The following is a 24,334-nucleotide window of genomic DNA, read 5'->3' on the forward strand; positions in this document are numbered from 1 at the left end:
GGTTTATAACATTATATAGGCTTCAGGTATACAGCATTATAATTAGACATCAATACATACTACACTATGATCCCCACTAAAGACTGGTTTCCATGTTCTACCATATAATTGACCTCTTTTAGCTGATTCCTTACTCCTGCCTCTTCCCTTTTGGTAAACATCATTTTGTCTTTATAGCTTAAGAGTTTGTTTTTGTTTTGTTTGTTCATTTATTTTGTTTATTTTCCACACAGCAGTGAAATCATGCTGTATTGTCTTTCCCCATCTGACTTGCCCACACAATGCTGTTAGCCTCCTCTCTGGTATTCCTGCCTTCATATTTCTCCCTATAACGTGCAATCATTTGTTCATTCAACAAATATTTAAACAGTGCTTACTTCTTAGATTAAATAAGTGATGGGTCAACTTTGTAGAAATTCAGTCTAAAGAGGTAGACGGTGATATAAACAAAAAATTATAATGCAATGGACAAATGTGGTAACAGCTATGTAGAAAGTAGAGTGGGAATGCAAGGGAAATATCAAATTGGGTGTGGTGTTGATGGGAGGATAATGTCGAAGCTTCTAGAGAGGAAGTAAAACTTCAGCTACAAGATTGGGCAGTAAGATTTGCTCCTCTATGTGAATCACAGGAATTGGAAAAGTGGCCGAAGGAATCAGCATGTGCCTGACAACTCTGAGGGACTCTTCCTGACTCAGTCAAAAAGGTGGATTGAAAACAGGACCATGATAGAGCAGCAGGCTGATCAGCAACAACGCAAAGTGTCCTCATTTGTTAGGTAGGTGGGAACTCCACTTGGATATGGCCACAAGTTGGAGGACGAGGGAAGAAAGGGCAAAAAGACAGATCCTGGTCATCGTCATATGAAGGAGATAGGGTGGCATCAAAGCTATGGGCTTGGATGAGATGGCTTGATGAGCCCCAAAAAGGGAAGAGTTCCACGGAACACGAACATTAAAGGGCCCCAAAGAAACATGGAAAAGCAATGGAGAAGAGCCCTCCGATAGTTTGCACCCTGCAGAATGTCCTTGTGAATCTTTTTGAGAAATATAAGCGTCTAGAACTCAATAAAAAACCGCTGGGAGTCAGAAGGGGCATCTGCCCAGGGTGGGTGGGCCTTTGTATCAAATTTCTTCAATTCCTGAAGGACTTACTCATCAGAAACCCACACAGCGCGACCTCTCTACCTGTAGAGGTAAACAATCAGCCAAACCCCTCAGATTAGACCAGAACTCTTCCCCCGGTGTCTCAGAGGGATCAGAGTAGGTGAGCTACCCAGAGGGCTGCCGCTGCGATCACAGGTCACTGCAGAATCCACCAAGTGGACACTGAGCAACCGACCCAGCAGTTTCCCGAGTGGGACTGGGTTAGAGAACACCGCGCTCCAGGACCGCAGGCGCGCGCGCCCGCCCGCCGGGGAAAGCCGAGAGCGCGCCGGGGATCCTGCCCGCCCGCCCCCACTCACCCCCTCCCTGCTCCCCTGCCCGCCCCCCCTCACCCCCTGCCTGCTCCCCTGCCCGCCCCCCGACCCCCGCTCCCTTGCCCCAGCCCCCTCCCGCCTCTCCACCCCCGCAGCCCGGAGGGGCCTTGCGTCATGGGGGTGGGGCCAGAATGCCCCGCACAGCGCTGCCCCGCCCCCCGTGGCGGAAAAGGGGCGGGCTCGGCCGGTGCTGGGGAGGTGGGGGGGGTCCCGACTTTTCTCAGTCTCCCCGGACCGGACGGCCCCTCCGCCGCCGAATCCTCGCGCTCTCCCGGGCCACCGCCCGCCCCCTCAGCGGACGCCGGGCGTCGAGGCCGGGCGCGCGGGACGTCATGAAGGGCGCCGCCGCGGAGGGCCTGGCCGGCTGAGCGCCCGCGCGGGCCCGAGGCATGTGGAGCCCCGGCGGGGGCCTGCTGCAGACAGTGCCCCGGCTCCTGCGGCTCGCCGCCCTCCCGAGCTGCCCGCCCGCCGGGCCCTGCCGCGGGCGGCGAGCGGGGACGAGCCGGCGGAGCGCCTCCCCGCGGGGGCGGGGGCGGGGGCGGGGCCAGCGCGGCGGCGGCGGCGGCGGCCGCGGCCTCGGGCGCCCTGCTCGGCGCTTATCTGGAGGGCCAGGGTCCGCCTGCGGCCTCGGAGCTGCCCGCGCCGGGCGGAGCCTTAGCGGGCGGCCCCGGCAGCGGCAGCGGCTGCGGCGTGGTGGTCGGCGTGGCCGAGGTGAGAAACTGGCGCTGCTGCTGCCTCGGCAGCACCTGTTGGTGCCGGAGCCTGGTGCTGGTCTGCGTGCTGGCCGCGCTGTGCTTCGCTTCCCTGGCCCTGGTCCGCCGCTACCTGCAGCACCTTCTGCTCTGGGTGGAGACCCTCGACTCGCTGCTGGGGGTCCTGATCTTCGTGGTGGGCTTCATCGTCGTCTCGTTCCCTTGCGGCTGGGGCTACATCGTGCTCAATGTGGCTGCCGGCTACCTGTACGGCTTCTTGCTGGGCATGGGACTGATGGTGGTGGGCGTCCTCATCGGGACCTTCATCGCCCATGTGGCCTGCAAGCGGCTGCTGGCCGCCTGGGTGGCCGCCAGGATCCAGAGCAGCGAGAAGCTGAGCGCTGTTATTCGCGTCGTGGAGGGAGGAAGCGGCCTGAAAGTGGTGGCCCTCGCCAGACTGACCCCCATTCCTTTTGGGCTCCAGAATGCAGTGTTCTCGGTAAGTGGACAGTGTCCCGTTGGGCCACCCTTCTCCAAGTCTGTTGTTGACTGGCCTTGCGATGGCCCTGGGAGGGCGCTCCATCAGGGACCAGCAGAGCATTGACAGTGACAACAGGAGTTAAAATTACTTTGTCGCACTCTGAGAAATCCTATGCAAATAAAGCAAATCTAAGTCGGGCCCTCTGCCGGAGATCAGGTAGAGAAAGAATTCGTTTTTGTTTTTTGTTTTTTGCATATGAATTCTATTGAAAATGAACAGCCCTTTTACCTATGAGAGGAGAGGACAGAGGACCGGAAATTGTAAACATTGGTCATCTTATATCTGTAGCGACTTGGCAACAGGGAGTAATGGTTTTACATTCCTTGGCTTTTTCTCTTGCTTGCATAAATGCACACAGGGTTTTGACTCAAATTTTTAACTATGCGGGACTGAAGGCAGTGTTTAGGTAAATAGTAGCGGGATAGTTATAGACACCGTAATTTTGCGGTTTCCCTTAAAACTTGTAATAGGCATTTTCTTTGCCAAGTAATTTGCCTTAATACAGTTTAAAGGGCAAAACCCTGCTTATCTTCCTTTGGAAGAACTTCATTTTGAAATCATCCGTAATGGATAAAGCAAAATAAGACAAGCAAGCTTTTGTCCAGTGAGCATGTGTTTTTCTCCTTTATACACATTTTCTACACTTTTTTTTTTTTGGCCTTGTATTCATAGGTTCTGCTTATTCAACTTAAGTTTCTCTAGCTAGTGTGAGTCTCTGTGCAACTGACTGCAGAATAGAAGTGCTGCTAGTGAGAACAAGATTGAATGAAGAGAGTCAGATCTTTACAAACTCAGTGACTTTGGAACAAATTACCAACCCTACCGCCTTTGCATTCCTCTCTTCTCAGGTGAAGGGTTTGAAATAGATTATGAAAATCCCAAATTCAATGATTGTAAACTACGAAGAGTTCATACAGAGAGTCCCAGGAACTCAGCCCTTCCGATGTCAAGAAAACTGTGTATGGGTGTAAGAGATACAACATCCAAAACCACCAAGAGTAGATGTATTTTATATTATGTCGGTGATTCTAACATAGTTTCAAAAATGTTGTTACTTTAGAGACTTTCCCATTTTGTTTTGTATTAAGAGGAATTCTAACCACCTTCCCCCTATGATGAAATTAAAATTTTTTTCTTCTTTTAAATGCTTTTTGCAAATCTGTTGACTTACCAACTGCAACAATGACTATAGAATAAGACTTGTGGGAGCATGGAAAAAATAAGGGAATTTCTGTAGAGACAAAGTTTGGTGTAGTCTAAGCCTGAAATTTTTCCCTTTTCACAACCATCTATAGTATCAAGCATATACATGAACTTTGACTCAACCTTATAATAGATATAGTGTCCTAAAACTTAGAAAGAGGGTTAGTGGTAATTGAATCTGAATAGTTTCACTGTTTGCTTTGTTTTCCAGCATAACCTGTATTCTTATGTTTTGTTCATCTACTGTGTTCCTACTTTCCACAGAAAAGATAATTCTGACCTTTTAATCAGTCTTGGAGAAGGTGATTATTCATATACTACAGATTATTGCCTAATAGGAGCAGAGGAATGGTGCTTGCGTCCTGCTGTCTGCTTAGAATTCGTTGACTTTTGTCAACCTGCTTATCCTCTCTGTGGTTCAGCTTCTTATTTTAAAATGGGGGAAGTAGTAGTATCTACTTAATGAGACATTGAGGAGATTACATAAAACAAATAGGTACACTAGGGCTTGGCTTAACCCACTCACATGTTGACTTCCTTACCATAACTGTTATTATCCAAGTAGCCTAGGTAGTAAATAAGTATAGTCTCAAACTTTGCACTGTGATCTGACCAAAGGGCCTCAACTTATTCATTGTTTATTTAGTATCTAGTATATTCCTGCAATATAAGAAGGATTCATTATATATTTAATTAATTAAAACTACAGGTTTTCTCTTGGTAATGTCTCTTTAACTATTAAACATGTCAGAAATTGTACCTTGTACTTGGAAAGATTTAAAGTAATTAAGTAGCATCGCCAGGGTCAACTCTCAGTTTGGCATTCTGAGGTCACAAGAAAAGAGGGGGAAAAAAAGACCTCTTAAAATAGATATTAGAGCCTTATTTTACTGAGGAAGAAATGGAGGAGGCTTAACCATGTAGGAACTTGTTTAGGTTCACCCACCTACCATGTGATGTGACAGAGCTAAGGTTTGAACCTAGGATCTGTGGATACGGTGTCTACACTGTATAAAATTCTTACTGGGGCCAAAAGTAGGGTAAGCTGTGAAACCATTGGATTGTAGGCTGTTACATCTAGTTCATGTCTATTATTTTGAGCTATGTGTTTACAGAAGTAACTTTCTCAACCAAAACAGTTTGCCAAATTCACCCAGGATATGTGAGAAGAAAGCTTAGTTTAGGCTGATGTTGATTTTAGTCCGACTTTTCTTCTGCCTTCTAGAACTTCATCCCACCTCCATTCTCTCCAGGTCCTTACCCTCTCTGGTTTCCTACTGCTGTCCCCTTCCCAGGTATATTTCTCTTGTTTCTTTCCTTCCTATCTTTTAAATTATCTTTTTTCTACCTGTTCCAGTAAGAATTCATTTTCTTAATCCCCATGATTAAAAAAATTTATCTGGATTTACCTCCAAGAGGAAATGAGGTATAGTGATCATGAGACACAAATTTTGGAAGTAGACAGTACTTGATATTCTGGGCTGTGTGACCTTCTCCAGGTTTCCTCATTGTGAAATGGAGTAGAGTTGTGAGGGCTAAATAAACTAGTGTAGGGAATGCACTAAATATTTTGCCTGGCACATAGTTAATTCTCAATAATTTGTAGCCAAGTACTGCTGTGGCAGAGGTAATGTTAATTACATTGCAGAGGCAGGGACTGATTATAAGTGGGGAGTATATGAAAGAAGGAAAGGAGGGCTTTCCCCTTGCTGCTCTATTCTTAACCATAATTTTTTCTTCTCCCACGTGTGCTGAAAAGGGATAAACAAATGGACACTCCAGTTTTGAAACTCTTGAAATAGAAAACTACATAATACTTCATAGTATCATTTCTTGGAGCATTGGAAATACAATTTCTCAAATACATACTTAAACACTTTCTTCTTTTAGAAATGCATCTGTCATTCCTCCTGGGAAATAAAGCTTAAAAAAATTTTTTTTTAATATAATCTTGATTGGGCGGGTATTACTATCCATCAGGACAGATTTCTGAGTTTGTTCTTTGTGTGTGCTTCTCAGTACTGATCTTACCCAGAAACATTATCTAGGAAGAATAGTATTCCCTTACTGAATCTGTGAGGATGGGCTCAATTATGCTGCAGTAACCCTATCATCAATCGGTCAAAAAGCAAAGGTTTGTTTACCTGCTTGACACACTTCCAGGTTTAACTTGGTTTAGGGGAAGGAGTGGAAAGTCTTTGCTTTGTGTCATTTTTACTTTGGGATCCAGAGCCACTATCTTGTACTTGGTTACTGCAACAGGGGAAATAGTACACTGGTTTTTAAAGTTTCTTCATGGAAGTAATCTCACTTTTTATCTGACCTGAACTAGTTTTACAGGTCCACAGCTAACCTCAAAGGGGGTGATACCTGCATCAGGAAGGACAGGAACAGCGGAGTTGGCAGTCCATACCCCTCAAGTCCATGGCACTTGACTGCCTTCTCCCTCTACTCCCCCATGTCAAATCATTGGTTAAGTCTAATGGATTCTACCTTCTGAAGCTTCAATCTGGACTCTTGCCACTACCCTGACTCAGGCATCTCCTCCTGCCTCCTACCTGGTCTCCTTGCCACTGGGCCAAGACCTTCCAATTTTTTCTCTGTCCAGAAAGAGAAACTAAAATGCAAATCAGATCTTGGTATACCTCTGCAGGAAGACCTCATGTGGATTTTTTCTTTCTTTTTTTTTAAAAGATTTATTTATACAAGAACCAGGTTATAGGCCAGATGTGCGGGAGGGTGTGAGGGTTCACCAGAGACAGAGCAGGGAACAGAACAGGCAGACTGCCCGACATACACTGCTGAGTAGAGCAGCAGGTGAGACAGGAGAGGTCTGCTGGGCCATGTGGGTTGCTTTGCGGCCGGTGGGGATCGAATCGGCACTGCAGAGGCTGCGGACAGCTTCACAGCACTGCGTTCAACTGCCTGCGCCACCAGGGAGGCCCTCAGGTGGGTTTTCTTTACCCCACATGATAAATTACAAACCTCACAGCTTACCTCTCTTGCCATTCTAAGTACCCTTTGATGTGCTAACTTAATTCTCAGCAAGGTAGACATATTTCTGATTCAAACAGAGCAAATCTTTGTAGCCTGGAGCTTCAGGTTTAACTTTTTATCAATTGCTGGAAAAGATACTGGTTCTATAAGAAGACTGTTGATGCAGGTGTAGGAGATGGAATCTTATAAGAGCAGTGTAGAAGAAACTTGTTACCATTGAAAACTGAAAACATTCACAAGAATAACATCCCATTTTGCATTTAGTAAGCACTAGAGTATTCTTGTAAGGTCGCTCTGGCTCCTATCTTGGAGTTTAAAATTTACTGCTATGAAATGTTAACTTTAATAAAAAAAAATCACATAATTGGTTATTATAGATAATAATATTCATATTAGTGCTTGCAACTTCCAAAGAGGTTTGATTTTATTGTTCTACAGGAAAGCTGAAATATCATTCTTTCTCTTTTCACTTTGGTCACAGGAATACTTAAAAAGTCAAGGACCCTGATGATAGCTTCCTTTTTTTAAAACAAATCCATGTGAGAAATTTGTTTCCATCATCATTAAATCTTTGAAACCAACGTAAACCTTAAATAAAAAAATAAAGCATCCTTTTATTCGTATGTTGTCTGCAGCACATTACAACATGAAGAGCAAATTTATGTACACGGTATCCTTTAATCATCACAACAGCCCTTTGAGGAGGTATCAGTGACTAAACACAGAATTATTTAGAGGACAGATAGTGTAAACTTGAAATCAATGTGGTTTTAACATTTACTGTGTCAATGTGGGTGAGTTATAGTTACTTTGTTAACTGTACTTTCAGTTGTGAAATTTGTTCAATGATACCCACCACATATCTGTCATAAAATATGTAGTTTACTCTTTACTTCCTCTCTCTGTCCTCTGCATTCCAAAAGAAGGACATGGAAATTTAGAGATTTTTTTTTTATTTTGTAATTTAACAAGTTATTTATATTTCACATAGTGTCAGTGTTATTCTTCTAACACATACTACTTACTTAACATTCATATTAACCCTTATTTCATGTTATAACTAAGGCAATTGAGGCACAGAGTGGTGAAGTAATTACCCTAAGAGCACAGAGTCACTAAGTGGTAGAATCATGATACTAACCTAGGCTCTGTTTTGAGTCTGAGAAAAGCTGGGTTTCTCAGAAAGTTCGTTCCAGGACCATAGCACTTGCCCCACAACACAGTGCATATACAGCATTAGGGAGGACTTCCCATGTGGCAGGCATGAGGCAGGGATCATGCTGTGGACATCATCCCAGGACTGTAGAGCAGGGATCAGGGAACTGTAGGCCGTGGGCCAGACCTACCATCTGATTTTGTGGGACCCTTGCCAGCGGCTGGGGAACAAACCGGCACTGCAGAGGCTGCGGGCAGCCTCGCAGCCCAGCGCTCAACCGCTGTGCCACCAGGGGAGGCTTACCTACCATCTGATTTTGTACAGCACATGAACTGAAAATTGTTTTTCTATTTTTTTAAGTAATTAGAAAAAAATTCAGAATACTAAATGCAGGCAAACATACAAAATTTAGATTCAGCATCTGTATATAGTGTTATTGGAACACAAACATGTTCTTGTATTGTTTCTGACTCCTTTTAAGCTGAAGGACTCAGTTGAGTACTTGAGAAACTAAGGCCTGAAGAGCCTAAAATATTTATTACCTGGCACTTTACAGAAAAAGTTTGCAATAGAGTTCCAGCAGTCACTGTAATAAAATAGCCATCAAACTCCAGTGTCTGCAACTGTGGGAAGAGCCTGTTAAGCGCTCACATTTACCTTTTTATTTAAAAAAGTTTTTTTTTTTTTTTTTAACAAAAGCAATACATGGTATTGAAAGTAAAATGTAAACAAAAGAGAAATAAGTAAATTTAAAAGTGCAAGGCCTACTCCATTATCCTGGCTCACTTCTCAGTGGAACCACATTAAAGGATTAAATACTACCAAACTCTTAATTACTTTTTTATTTGTATAAGCCCACAGTAGATTAGAAGCAGCAACAAAAAGATTTTTTTTTTATTTGTTTTCAGGACAGGGAGCTATGAAACTGGTATTCTGGTTAAAATAATGACAGCAAAGATGCATTAAGATGAACCTGAAACAGATATAACTATCATGACTGTTCCTAGAGCTTGCATTGGGTGATCATGAAGAAGATATGTTGCTTTTAGAAATTTAGTTCACAATTGAACTAAAAATTTATTTCAATTAAATAAATTGACCAGTGAGTATAAGAGCACAAGTGTGGTAAAGTATTAGCCTTGGGGACTCTCTGGGGAATGTCCGGGGACAGAATTTGTACCTAGGAAACAGGTAAGGAGCAAGAGTAAACAGATAGTGAACCTTTAGTTACTCTAGTATGAAGCCACCTGGCACTGCAGTGATAGTGTTTTTGTCAAAGAACCTGAAGCAGTTCTTAATGCAGACTTGGAAGATAGGGAGATGTTTACTGGAGAAATTGATGACTGAGTAGTGAAAGACAGTTTAGGACTGTTGTCTAAGTAAAAGGATTGGGAGCAAGCATGCCAAAAGGAACAATACACAAATGCCCAAGATGAAAAATGAGCAATGAGTGTTCTAGGAACAAAAGCATATTGATGTGACTTGAACACAATCAACGTGAAGCATGTACCATTCATAGGCCAGGTCATGGAGTGCTTTGTGTATTGAAAAACCTAAACCTCTTTCTGCTGGCAATAAGAAAAAGTTTAAGCAGGATTAGACTTGCATTTTAAAAAGATTTCTGAGGGATTTAGCATAGTGGTGACCTGGTATCAAGGCAGGTGGGCGGGGGATATGGGGTAAGATAGGAAAGGAACAGACTGGGGAGATTTCTTAGCTATTTAGTAAGTGAGATCAAGAAGACATAGTAGATGATTGGATGTAGGAATAAAGGAGGAATGAGCTGTGTGATTGACTTCTGAAGTGTCATACAGAGCAACTAAGATTGGGAACTCAGGAAGAGGTACTTTAGAGGAGGAAGAGAATGGGGAGCTAATGCTTTCCCTTAAACCAGTTTTGCAGATTTCATATTTATGGGCCTCCCTGATGGCCTAAGGGTTAAGTCTCAGCACTACCACCACAAATGCCCTCTGCTACTGCCTGAGTTCTGAGTTCGATTTCCAGCCAGGGAGCTAACTCACATGGCACAGCAGACTTGCTCCCCTCAACAGTGTATTTCAGTAGATCCACCTGTTCTGCACCCCACTCTGTCTTTGGTGAATCTTCTCAATCCCCCAGTCCCCCACACCTCTGGCCTACACCCCAGTTCTTCTACGCATAATAAATAAAATAAAAATCTTATGATAAAGAAATAATTCTTTAAAAAAATTTCACATTTCTGGAAGTGAACATTACTTATCATTCACTCCCTGCTCTCCAACTGTTTTGCAATAGTGATAATTTTTTGAGGCTATATGCAATAAAATACATATTTTATCAATAAATAGTAATGAGATGAAAAAATCAAATGGTAGTAATTTTAATTTCTTTTGACCATTCCCCCCTTAAATACTGTAGAATTTTATGGCTATTCTATGTTATTACTCAGTATATTTTAATTGGAGTTTGCCTTAATAGTAACTTTGTCAATAAACAGCGTCTCTATTACAGAAACCAAGAAATGCCTATAAAGGAAGGTCTCATTTCCCTGAATTGATATTAGATTCACAGAGCTCTGCATAAAGGTTGAGTGCTTCCATATACAGATCACCTTTATAGTCTTTGTTAGATCTATGTCAAGATATTCTGTGTAAAAAGAGTAAACTTTCTGATTGTGTTAAAGCCAGTAAATTCATGGTGTATACAGTTGCTGAGAAAGTGGGGGGTTTGAGGCAGGGTGACAGGGAGCTTTATTTACCCTGTGCTGTGCCTGACAGGACAGCAGGCCCAGGCTCAGTGTACCTCCAGTGGGAAAGCCGAAGCTTTCTTATCCTCACTTATAAAAATGCCGTGTCAGAGATAAATTCGCTCTTGCTCCTCAGAATTAAGGTTTTCTTTCTTTCTTTTTTTTCAGATGGCGCTTCTTTGTTTACAGGATCTAATTACCATATTACTGTCCTACATTAGTCCCTTCTGGCCCAGACAAGTGAATTACATCTCCAAGTAAATCAGAGTACCTCTGAGAATAGGATGAATATACTTTTATGATGCATCTGGAGTTTTAAAAGCATGGAAGGATGGCAGTCAGGTAGCAGTCACCATCCTTGGCGCCCTCACTGGAATATTTCTGATCAGAAACTAACCACAGCAGGATAACACTGATATCCAAGGTTGAGATTGCTAGAGTTCTTTAAAGTAGAACCATCCTGACCTTTGATCCCAGGGTATTGCAGATGGAAATACCAAAAGGAATATTCTAGACTCAATTTAATGCCTTTATAGGAATTAGGACGAGGAGACAAAATCGTTTAAAAGTTGGTGGGTGAGGGCTTACTTGGAGAGAAGATTGGATGGGTCTTTGTAAGAAGAAATATTTTAAATTAACTATGTTTGCCAAAAAATTGAGCTAGATGCAGATTCTAAGTAGCATCATGGCTTATAGGGCTTGCCATCCTACAATAATTTGGAACCTGTTTATCTTTAAGTAAGTCACAGTTGAAAAAATGAGTAAATATATTGTTCCACTGGTTAAATAATTTCACATTTGGTGAAACTGATCATATTAAATAGCTGGAATCTGTTTTTTGCTTTCTTTAGATATGTAGCTTTTCAAAAAGGAAATATAAAATAACAACGTTTGTTTTTCCTTAGGTTGAGGCTTGCTCATTCATAACAGGTTTGATAAACTTTGATTTACATTTTGGACAAAGATCTTGTAGAAGAATTAAGTGGCAGTGTTGTTTCAGATTTATGAAATGTGTTCTTTAAATAGCCATTTTGATATTATTGATGTCATCTGAGAATATCAATTATGTGGTCTGTTTAGAGAAACTCTATTACATTTAAAAATATTCACAAGCTTTGTATTCTGACATTTTTGAGCTTCACTTAATATGTATATAAAAGATAATTTCCATGATACCGGCTTTATTATTAACTGCAAAGTAATATTTTTTTTTATATTTACTCATTTTATACATTTGACATATTTATTCTAAAGTAATTCTGTAAGTGCTTCACACTGACAGAGGAACCTTCCTACAACTTAATTCCACTTCATCACGCCTTGATTAGACCCCTCAATGCTTTTTTACAGAGTACAGACTTGTTCCCCTTCCCCAAGACCCCTAGCAAGTGGCATCCTTGCCACTTTACTATTTTTTTACTGGTTAAAAGGGTTTTATTATGAATAACAAAAGCTACTATTCTCACTCCCAGTCTTTATAAGATTCCCTTGCATGTGCCCCATAAAAAATCTGCACTGTATTTATCGCCAACCTGGTAGTACAGCCTGTATGTCCCTTACCATCTTGCCCCTCTTCATTCTCTTCCTCAAACATCTTACCTTCCTCATCCTATTTATCTTTCCCAATAAACCTATATTTAGCTTTTGCCCATTTTAAATGCCTTTTCCCACAAAAATGTCCTTTGGCCCCCATTCTTATAGCTATTTTTAATTCCTCTTTATTCCTTAATGCTCAGGATGTAGTGCTTTGTAAGGCTCCCTTAACTGCCTGTTTCTGAGGTAGTTGGTGTGTATTTATTAAAAAATGTGTAAATTACTCAAGATAGGATTTGTCTTTCTGCCTCTTGTAGTCACCTACAAGAGTATCTTGCAGGGTCAATAATCATGTGGGTGAATATTAATAACTAATTGCTATTGTGTTTTTCCCAGACCAACAATGGTACATCTCTACTCTAATCATCTGTATATAAAGATGAATATCATCTGTCATTTTATTGAATATGTGACTATATGGTTATTAGATTGTAGTTGTAGAATAATATATAGCTGGTTAAAATACCAGATCTAAATTTTGTAAAAGAAGTTATCAACAGATTTCTTGTATACCATTAATATTGCCCACATAGGGATATGGGAAAATTCTTCTCAAAATTAACATTAGTATCAACAATATCAACTTAGAAATAAACTGATAAGAAATCCATGATATGTGAATAAAATTACTAAACTTATAGTCAAAGATGTGACTGGTTTTGAATAGTTATAGAAACATTATGGATGAGAATACCAAATATTCTGGAGATTTTGAGACTATTTAGTTTCATAAATTTTCCTTAATCTCAATATAATATTTACTGATTTTTTTCTTTTGAATGACACAATGATCCCCAAATGTAGCCATAGTAATAGGTAAGAATAGTTAGGACAGAATTAAAAATAATAATAAAGGGGGCTTAAATAACATGGAATTATCAAATATTAAGTGGTAATTTTACCACAGTTTGATTTCAGTGGAAGATTCACGATATCAGTGGAAAATATAGAGCTCCAAGTAGACCCTTTTATATACAGTAATTTAATATAATAAACATCACATCATTACAGTTACTATCTAGTAAGTAATGATGGGAAAACTGGCTACTGGGGAAGGAAAGAATAAAACTATAGCCTCATCTTGAATCTAAATAAATTTCAGAATAACTAAGTGATAAATGTTTAAAAAGGAAAACTTCAGGAAAAATACCTAGGTAAAAGTTTACAGTGTGATCTAAGAACACTTGTTCTAAACCTAAAAGCAATGGAAAAATCAGAAGATTGAAAACACTTGATTATATAAAATTTAGAAGCATTTGTATGTCCAAAAGTAAAATTAAGAGACAATTTAGAGGAAAATATTTGCCATATATAGGCAAAAGATTATTCTTACTACATATAAAGAGCTCTTATGCATAAGACATATTTGACATTCCAATAAAAAGGGGCAGATATGAACAAATAAAACCATAAAATGCACATTTAAAAGTAATGTCAGTATAACTTAAGATAGTATAAATGAAACATCATGTTTATCATTATCAAACTAAGAAAGATTGAAACATTAAGTTGGTAAGAGTATGATGAAGTGGATACCTTATACATAACTTACTGATTAATTTGTAAATCAATGTGAACTTCTCTGGAAAACAAAAAATTACTGTTTTATCCAGTAATTCCTCGCCTAGTGATCTATCCTAAAATAATGGAGATGCATATTATAATAGTCATTTCTTGCTAATATAGCAATCTGTTTATCTAATATATACAGATTACTCCATAACTTGAGTGTCTTAACCAACAGACATTTATTACTTTGGTTCTTTGGATCAGGAATTCCTGTGCAGCATAGCTGGGTGCTTCTGACTCAGCTTCTCTCAAAATGCTGCAATCACAGTATTAGCCAGGGCTGCAGTCATCTGAAGGCTTGACTGAGTGAAAAACTACTTCCAGGCTGTTGACAGAGCTCAAGTCTTTGCTAGCTATTGACTGATTACTTCAGTTCTTACAACGGGAACCTTTCCACAGATGTATTAAAACCTGGCCTTCCATCTCTGATCCCCAAGCTGGACCTAATGTTGAAAGCAACATGTCACTTCTGTAGTCTGTTTGATAGAAGCAAGCTGTAGGCCCAGCCCACCCTCTAAGGGAAAGGCTCATACAAGGGTATGAGTACTAAGTTTAGTGGGACAATTTTAGACACTGCTGCTCATCAGAGATTTTTTAAATTTATAATAGCAAAAATAAATAAATACGCACTCATAGGCGCACATAGAAACAAAATAAGGGAACAATCTAAATGTCTCACAGCAGAATGGTTAAGTCGTGCTATATTCACACAGTGGTAGTATAATGGCATGGGTTATGATTTCTTTTTTGAGTGTTGGTCGGTCATTTGCTAGATATTATGTAAGTATTTCTGATCTTAACTATGTAAGTTGGTAGTTGTTATCCTCATTTTGCAGGTGGAAAACACATGCTTAGAACCAGAGTAGCTCCTTGACTTCTCAGCATCAGAATGTCAGTTCAGGGTTACCTGGCTTCAAAGTCTGGTGACCACACTACCATTTAAGTATGCTGATGGAGAATATTTAGTGACATGAGGCAGACTCACATGGTTGTTTTTACAAAATGATTATGTGTGTGCATATTTTATTTGTATGTAAGAAAAAAGTCACAAATGTTATCTTTTAATGGTAGACTAATAGAATATTAACAATTTTCTATGAATTTATGATCATTCTAAATTTTCTGCATTCTGCATGTATTTGCTTTATAATCACTTTTAAGAATGAGAATGCTTTATGAAGTATTTTTGGTCTCATCTACTGAGGGAAAACCATTAGCAATACGTATACACAAAGGTTTATGTGAAATTGAATGTTTTTCTTAGTACTGAATTGTTCCCTCTGATCTGCTTTTCTAGATTACTGATCTCTCCTTACCCAACTATCTGATGGCATCTTCAGTTGGACTACTTCCTACCCAGCTTCTGAATTCTTACTTGGGTACTACCCTGAGGACAATGGAAGATGTCATTGCAGAACAGAGTGTTAGTGGATATTTTGTTTTTTGTTTACAGGTGAGTGTAAGGCAAAAGGTTTTCTTTCTTTTTTCCCCCGTATATTTAACCCTAATGCATCTTATTGAAAATAATTTAAGGTTTTTCCCTTTTATATCTTATTCTTTCAAAACCACTTCATATTTTGACAATATATATTTTTAATTGTGGACATACAGGGTATATAGAGCTGAATTGATACTGAAAATTCTCATAAAAGGGAATAACTAAAATAGTTCTTATTGCAGTGATTATTTTCAAAGTCATTATTAAATCATATACTCTTGAGTTTGTGTGCAGTATTATTAATACTGTTTCTGAAGTTAATTATAGTGAAATTTGATGGGTTGGGTTTTTACTCTCAGTTACTTTATCTTCAAATTATTCAAATTTTTTTAGTATTTTCAAGCAATGTAATTTTCTAGTACAATTTTATATAGAACAAGATTTTTTTTAGAATGTATTGCTTTATAAAAAGTATCTAAAGTATCCTATTACAAGTCTAAAGAACATTTCTCTAATGAATCATTACTACTTATGCAAGTATAAGTACATATAATTAATTACATGTAAGAATTTTAGAAAGGAGAAGGTCCCTATGAAGTAGCCAAATGTATTCAGTGCCTTTAAATTGCATACAAGAAGAGTTAAAAATTTATTTACTTGTAGTATATTTAATTACTGAAATTTACCAAAATATAAAATCACTATACTATTTGAAGATTTAATAAGATGACGATGATAGTTAACCCTTAGTTATATGCCCTGTATTTAAGCTCATTTGATGCCTACCAAAACCCTCACAGCTATATACTTTTATTATCGCCAACCAATTGTGTACATCTCTTCTACCAGTGTGTTAAGTGCTATCATAGTGTTTGCTTGAATTAATCACGGTGGGAATACTTACACCATGAAAAAAAGTCAAGGGCACCAAATCAAGCCTTCCATCTCTGATCCCCAAGAATCAGTTTACCCATTGAATAATAATTTGTCACAACTTCAAGGGATAGAAACAGGATTTGAACCAAGGCTCTGGAGACCGTGCTCATTATCAGTAGACTATAGTAACTGTGCAGCAATACTAATAAGATAGACAACTTATTGATCCCTGGACTTATTAGTTTTAATTTATTCTGCTGTTGAATATATGGTATCATGTTTCAAAGTTACTGTTAGTGGCATTATTCCCAGTATTAAAAATACTATGATTAAACCAACTTAATTTTCTTTGTGCTTCTGCAGTATAAGCTTAGTGAACAACAACAACAAAATAAGCCCAGGAATATTTACCGTAAGCTATAAATAAAATCTGTCAATGAAAGGCTTGATTTAAGAAAAATTTTGTACTACTTTTATATTCAGGGAGTCATTTTTATTTTTCTTTAGTGTCTTTTCTCCAGAGCTGTTTTTTTTTAGATAAACTATATCAAGGTTTGAGGTTCTGTTACCATTTTTTTATTACTATAGTAAAGCATATTAATCATATATTAAGCTTTCTATGCATTGTATCAATATTATAATTCTGATATGCTGTAATCTAAGATATATTTTTCTTTTTTAGTATATTCAAACAAATTTTGTTTCCTGCTTTCCTGAAAATGAGCAATCCATCTGAAATAGCTTTTTTTTTTCCCCTTTTTTTTTTCCCTTCTTTGAGTAAGTAAAATTCCCTATTAATAATGTTAGGAGATTTTCACTATTTTGTTCTTTATATGCATCTTAGCAGTTACCCAATTATAACCAATAGAGTCATAACAGAACAAAACATTTTTCAGTGGTACATCTTAAAGTTTAGATTTTTTTTTCTCCCAATGATTTATTACTCCTTTGCTTGAGCTTGCAGAATTAAGGAATATACAAGAGGGGAGAAAGGCAAATATTTTTTTAGTCCAGGCATTTGTGAAAAATTGTATAAACCACAACAAATAAAAGTGAAATCTTATGTCTTGATTTGTGGATGTTACTTGTAACTTAATTTATGCCAGTGAGGATTTAATTCACCTTGCAAATGATATACTGAAGAATAAAGAGAGAGAACAAAAAAGTCATCTTGAAGGGGAAAATTTGCATAGGGAAAATGGATGAAGCTTGAAGTTAGAGTAAGGGTGTTTATGATGTTCTTCCACATTTGCTAGAAATGAGCCACAAATTTGCCTTTGAGTTTTATAACCATCTAAAGAGAATCCATCTTGTCCATAAAATTAAAGCAGTTCTAAATAGATGTTCAGAGGAAGGCACATCTGTTCTGATGCTGTGAAATCCAACCTAGATTCCATAGTCTGTCAATTCAGTTACTCTTTTCCATGCTCGATATTTTTCTGTGTAACCACCGGCTAGAGCTTTGGTAAATCCAAGTTTTTATTGCATTGCAACTGTTCTTTTGGAAAAGTCATATAGCCAGATTGGTAATATTTCTCATGGTTAAAAATCTTTAGCTATTTTTTCAACACTGCCCACATTCAGCTGTTTTGTCTTTTAAGCCCACATTTTCCTCAGTGATAGTTTCAAACTTATCTTCACTCTCCTCAAAATTTTTATTCATTCCTTTACTCCCTCTTCATTCTCATGAGATTACTAGACGCTTTCAAATAGGAATACCCTCAATTTCCACCTAAGAAACCTACTAGCCCTCTTGTGGTCTGCATACACAGTCATCCTGCTTTCCAGTAATAGTGGAAGAGATGCCTGTGTTTCTATATAAGCTTGTTCTTCTACCTATGTTTGATTCTTTCATCTTAATAAGGAAACTTAAATATAATGTCTTTTATTTACTTTCTTATATTGAATATAAGAAAGTATAAGAAAGATTTCACTTTTATAAGAAAGAAGGCATTTTGGAAAATCAATACACATTGCAGGCCCTGGGGTCTAGAAGGCCATCTGGGGAAAATTCCACATAAAGAGGTATCCAGTTCACCTTTGTTGGAAACTAGGAAAGGTTTTCCATCTGGTATAAACTTGCTTTCTGTGGCCTTGTCACATCCTTTCTTTAGGCTATTCTATCTAAAGTCATTACTTACCTTATCTAAATCAAATACTCTTATCACTTCTCACTTTGACCTTTTGGCAACCTAAGACTCAGTGTACCATGCCATTGTTATTGAAATACTTTTCTTCTCTTAGCTTTTTTTTTTTTTTTTTTTTTAATAGAGGCATGTTTTATTTATTTATTTGTTTGTTTGTTTTGTTTGTACATGCACTGGGTACAGTCAGAAGCGCAGGAGGGTGAGAGAATTCACCAGAGCCAGAGCGGGGAGCAGAGCAGGCAGAAGGACCGAAGTACACTGCTGAGGGGAGCAGCGGGTGGCAGGAGAGGTCTGCGCGCCATGCGGGACCCTCCTCTGGTGGCTGGGGAGCAGCCGGGGATCGAACCGGCGCCGCAGAGGCTGCGGGCAGCTTCACAACCCAGCGCTCAACCGCTGCGCCACCGGGGAGGCCCTCTTCTCTTAGCTTTTGATAACCACAATCTTGATTGCTTTTTCCTACTTGCCTGGCTCACCATACCTCCTCTTCTTACCTCTCTGTCAGCGCTCTCCATAGTCTATCCATATTTTCTCATTGTGAGAACTTCTTGGAGAATTCAGTCACAATGGTGGCTGCTATTATATTTATTTGTGGGAGGACTCCCAAAGACATAACAGCCTCTCAGCCTTCTTTCAGAGCTTAGACCCATTTATTGAACTGCTTTGGTTGTCTGACAGGCACTTGTTTCAGCACATCTTCAACAGAACTTAGCATCTCATCCAATCCCTGTCGCAGTTAGTTCTATTAATATTTTTTCCACCTCTTAGTGTTCTTATCACTGAAAGCATCAAGCAGGGTTTTCAGTGTAGCTTGTTTAGTAGGAGAACAAGATTTAACAGCCCACTTTTAGATTAATTTGCTTAGAATTGATTAGTGGGTACTCACTGAACGGTGCCCTATTGTAAGTTCCATGTGCTTCCCCTCCACCCCACTTCCCTCACCCTACCTCTGTCTCTCCTCCCTCAAACACTTAGATTTAGAATACCTTCCCCAGGAAATTATTAAAATTATGTTGAGATATAATTGAGACACCAGCCTTTAAAAACTTGCTGGGATATTAAATAACACCTGTTCCAGCCTTGTTTCACTGAGAATATTTGCTCCAAACTCTGAAGAACTAATTTACAAATGAACTTCAGAATAAATACTGATTAGAAGATGTGGGCTGTTTAGACATATTGATGAATTGTCTGTAGAATGTTAAAGCACAGAGGGACCATAACTCATATTGGACAATTGGAGATGTTTAGGTGGTTTAAGGGACTTATCTGAAATCGTATCACTAGTAAGTTGCTAAACCAAGACTAGAACCCTGACTTTGATACTTTTTTTAGTATCCCTTTGATCATTTTTCCTCATTGTTATGCTGTCCTTTGTTTCTCCTTAAGCACAAATGCATGTCTTAATTTGTTTGGAAGTTGATTGGCATTAATGAAATTAAGTGGTTCTTAATATATTTAATTTTGGCTGCATCAAGTAGCTAATTTGCAAATAGTAGTGCATCTCTAACTGGGCTTAGAAATACCTTAGGACATTTATGATGCAAATATGTAATACTACTTTAATTACATTTGAAAAGTTTAGGCAGCTCCTACTTCTATTACAGACATTTTTATTCCTTGAAGTAAGTTTTTTTTTTTTTTTTTTTTTTTTTATTTTTTATTTTTTTAATAGAGGCATGCTTTATTTATTTGTTTGCTGGTTTGTTTGTTTGTTTTTGTTTATACATGCACTGGGTACAGTCAGAAGTGCGGGAGGGAGGGTGAGAGAATTCACCAGAGTCAGAGCGGGGAGCAGAGCAGGCAGAAGGACCGAAGTACACTGCTGAGGGGAGCAGCGGGTGGCAGGAGAGGTCTGCGCGCCATGTGGGACCCTCCTCCGGTGGCCGGGGAGCAGCCGGGGATCGAACCGGCGCCGCAGAGGCCGCGGGCAGCTTCGCAACCCAGCGCTCAACCGCTGCGCCACCGGGGAGGCCCTCGAAGTAAGCTTTTTAGTAAAGAGAAACAAGTCTGACTTAAGAAGACATCATTTGTAATGACTGAATGGGTTTCTTGTGTTTCTCTGATACCATAAACTGGTTACCTATAGATTTTGACCTTCCTCATTCAGTAAGAGAAGCAACCAATGTTCACTATGGGTAAACTACTGAGAAATCTTACCTGGCCATGTTTGTGAAGCATTTTGTTGGAAACATTTCTAAGGCAAATTATTACTGGATTTTTTTCCTCCCCCTTCTCTGTATAAAATATTGTTAACTGTAATGTTTTATTTTTATTCGCAGATTATTATAAGTATAGGCCTCATGTTTTATGTAGTTCATCGAGCTCAAGTGGAACTGAATGCAGCCATTGTAGCTTGTGAAATGGAACTGAAAACCTCTTTGGTTAAAGGCAATCAACCAAATATCAGTGGCTCTTCATTCTACAACAAGAGGACCCTAGCATTGTCTGGAGGTGGAATCAATATTGTATGACTCTAATGTGTGATTGTCAAGATCCCAGTGTGCTGACCAAGGTCTAGCAACCACCTCACTAGTGGGCAGAGACAAGTTCTAATTGTATTACGGCACAAACAAAACTGGCTAGTTTTTTAAATTGCACAATTTTTTAAAAGCAAGAATCCTTTTCTGGATATGTAAGTGTAAATGTAGATGCAATTTTGGCTGCACCCCTTTATCATTTATTATGCCTGTAATGGCCTATAGGTCTGCACTTTAGTGTTTTTTTGTTTTGTTTTGTTTTGTTTTTAATTATTTTCTTTGTGGGTACTTAAAACAGAGAAATAACCCAAATATTTTTCTGCTTAGTGTCTTTATTTATAAAGTCCACAAATAGTTGTATGCATCTTTCCTACTTAGTGTGAGTAAAAGTATGCAGTTTTAAATGTGTAATCTTATTAGGTATACTTTGCTTTTGGTAGTCTTTCCAGAAAGGATAATCAGTGTTTTTTGTTTTGTTCTATTGCTTTAAAAGTGGGACCATTTTGCTTCTCTTTTCCTTACTAGCTAGAAGATTAACTTTTGGTTGAATGTATATTTGCAAGCATCACATTGTTGCAGGGTCATTTACACCTATTTACACAAGCTTAAATCCTACATTGTGGGACTGAAGTGCTCTTAAGATACCTTTTTATTTTCACTGTGTAATATGCAAAGCAAAAGGGAAATTATTTAATGGGTGGTGGCCCAAATTAGAACCTATGTTCTAATTTCATTGCATTGGCTTTACCCTTGTTAGATCTTTCATCAAAGGGCTGTCCCATTGCAGTGTTACTAAACACATTTTATTAAAATGAACTACTTTTTCTTTTTATATTCAAAATTAGGCTTTGAAATAAAGATATCATTCCTTTAAAATGGTGGGCTTTACCATCATTGAAGATGTCACTCAGGTGGCCTTGTTTGATCAAAACGCCTTTTCAAAAAACCAAGCTTTAAAATCATGTGCATGATTCCATTGAAGTACATATATATTTGTCCCCATAGTCTTCAGCTTTAAAGCGATAAATGTAATGTTAATTAATCCCCAGATTTGTATAATTTGCCCTACCATAGAGTAGATTTATTTTGTTTTTTGGTACTTGTTTTTCTCTGATAAGACTCAGGAATTCTGAAATGTGAAATTCTTCTCCTGTAGAATGAATTGAGTGTATTTATTAATAGCACTTAGAAATATAGCATACACTAATTGGCACATGATTCATAGATGACATATGTATTATTCATTAATCACCCTGTACTTTTAAAATAGTTTCATTGCAAACTTAATTTTTGTTACAACCAAAACTATAGCTATGAGAATTTTCTGGTAGTTATCTCTTTCTTGGCTTTGAAGATTCCAACTTATCAGAGACTGCCCACTTGCCTTTTCCTTAGGGTAAAAGCTTTGCCCTGATTTATTAAACTATAAAACAATATTTTGGAAGCAGATTTTTCTAGCCTTATGCTAGAGATCATCATTTTAATGTAGGATTTTTTTTTTTTGCTTTTTTTTATTGTTTTATCGCAGATGCTGTTACTCCTTTTCTTTGCATATATGTTTCTTAATCCTTGAGTTAGCATAAAGTTTCTTTACTTATCCATACCAAGAAGACCTCAGTGCAAATGATCTAAGAGGCACCTGGGTCTATAGCACATAATTGGCCTCCAAACCTTTCCCTCTTTTATTGGTAGACAAATTACATAGTATTGGTATATTCTTAGTCTTTTCAAAACCCTAATTACATGCTTAGTTATGTTTTTTAAATGGCTTGAGCTTAATAATCCCACTGAACAATACATTTGATTATTTTCTAACTTGACAATATTTATCTTGTGCTTTGTTTCTTGGTTAGTTTTGTTAAAGGAATCACTGAGATCACTACTTTCATAGTTGGGTTATAGTTCATGTATTTTGAAGTACAATTATTTACTTAGCATTTTGTAACTTGAATAATTTCACCAAATGAATACCTTTTGGTAGTTTGTAATGAGTTCTTCTAATTGTTGCATTTTGCTTGGTAATTTAAATAAATATGTAAAGGTAAAAGAAACAATTTTTCTGTATTCTGCCAATCATACTTTTATATAATAAAATTATCCATTTTTACTTAAAATAGTATGGATTTACTATTTCTAAAATATGAATCTAAAGTAGTAGCTTTCCTTTTCTTCCTTATTTTCAGCCTACAAGTAAACAACAATCCATTATAGGTATGCTATTTGATAGCTGAATTTGGTGGTTGGGTTTTTTAGGTAAGTTCTCTGTAAACTGTACTAAAGCATTGCTAAGCCTTATTCATGCCATCTTTAACCCCACTTCTCAGCTTTATAACAGTAACAAACTTTTACTGGATCCTTTTGTGTTCCCCAAATATTGCCTCCAGTCATAGTGTGTATATTTATAAAATAGTTTTGGATTACTCAAACTGTTTAAATGTAGTGTAATGTTACTTTTTGCACATTTTCAAAAGTATACAGTATACATGATTTCCAAATCTGATGAAGATATGTTCTGTTTAATTTTGGAGGTCTTTTCCTTAATTTTCCACATTTTTCTGGTTTATTGGCAATAATTTTGTTTACTCTTTGCCAATCTTGTCATGTAAATTATCTTAAAATAGCCACTTAAAAATGTATATAATAATTTACTGAGTGCTTTCATGTCCATTTTAATTTGATCTGATTTGTGAAATAACTTGAAATTTATATTATTTGGTTTATGAAAATGGGAGATGCAAATCTTTGTTATAGAATGTGTATTTTCAGAAGTGACTATGTGGGTTTATGCAGAGCCAGCCATACTCTTTTTACACACTTTGTGACAATAACCACCAACCCTTGTAAAGTGACTTCCCTTGATAGGGTCAAGTGTTTGACAATAAGATATTTTCCTCCTTGTGAAGCTGTTAAGTTCAGTAACTCTTATTTACCCTTGCTGTAACTAGGTGGTGTAGCTGCAAGCATATTCCCGCATTTCTGTTTGTTAATGTGCAATGCTGCTTTGGACTGTTCTTGGAAAAGGTGCTATGGCTTACATGTATCAATCTTTGTTAACCGTGACACTATCTTTAGATAGTGCTTGAGGAAGTCACTAGGTGCGAGCCAGGTAGTACAGGAAAATCCTTAGATGCATGGTAAATCCATGCTGTTCAAAACCGAGTACTGACTTGGTTTATGTGAGCCTCAGGTAGGGTGATCCTGGCACTGACCTATGTTGATGGCCTCAGTGATGGAATGCTCTTGCAGACAGAGGCTGCTCACTGTTTTCAGAGTGGTGGGCAGTATACCATTGTCTGTTTTTAAGATTGGACATTGCTTATTTCTGTTATAATAAACTATTTAGAATATTGTTTTTTTAAAGGCTGGTATTTTTACATTGGAAAGCCTTCAAGGAAGGGGAAGGAATCACCTGTTCCACAGGATGTTTAAAACTCAGGAGT

The 24,334-nt window shown here is 38.4% G+C and overlaps 2 protein-coding genes across 2 annotated transcripts in view; one reads left to right on the forward strand and one right to left on the reverse strand.

Annotated features, from left to right (window-relative positions):
• NECAB1 (N-terminal EF-hand calcium binding protein 1) overlaps positions 1 to 24,334 on the reverse strand; it is a 265,090-nt gene that overhangs the window by 194,603 nt on the left and 46,153 nt on the right. The gene's annotated exons all lie outside the window — the stretch shown is intronic.
• Positions 1,870 to 23,071, forward strand: TMEM64 (transmembrane protein 64). Its single transcript, XM_037504297.2, is given in 5 exon segments — positions 1,870 to 1,933; positions 1,936 to 2,015; positions 2,018 to 2,671; positions 15,254 to 15,409; positions 20,697 to 23,071. Coding segments are annotated over 5 exon segments (1,146 nt in total). The 3' UTR covers positions 20,889 to 23,071.

Source organism: Talpa occidentalis, unplaced genomic scaffold (genome assembly GCF_014898055.3).
Source record: "Talpa occidentalis isolate TD23 unplaced genomic scaffold, MPIMG_talOcc4v2.1, whole genome shotgun sequence".
In the NCBI taxonomy this organism is placed as follows: domain Eukaryota; kingdom Metazoa; phylum Chordata; class Mammalia; order Eulipotyphla; family Talpidae; genus Talpa; species Talpa occidentalis.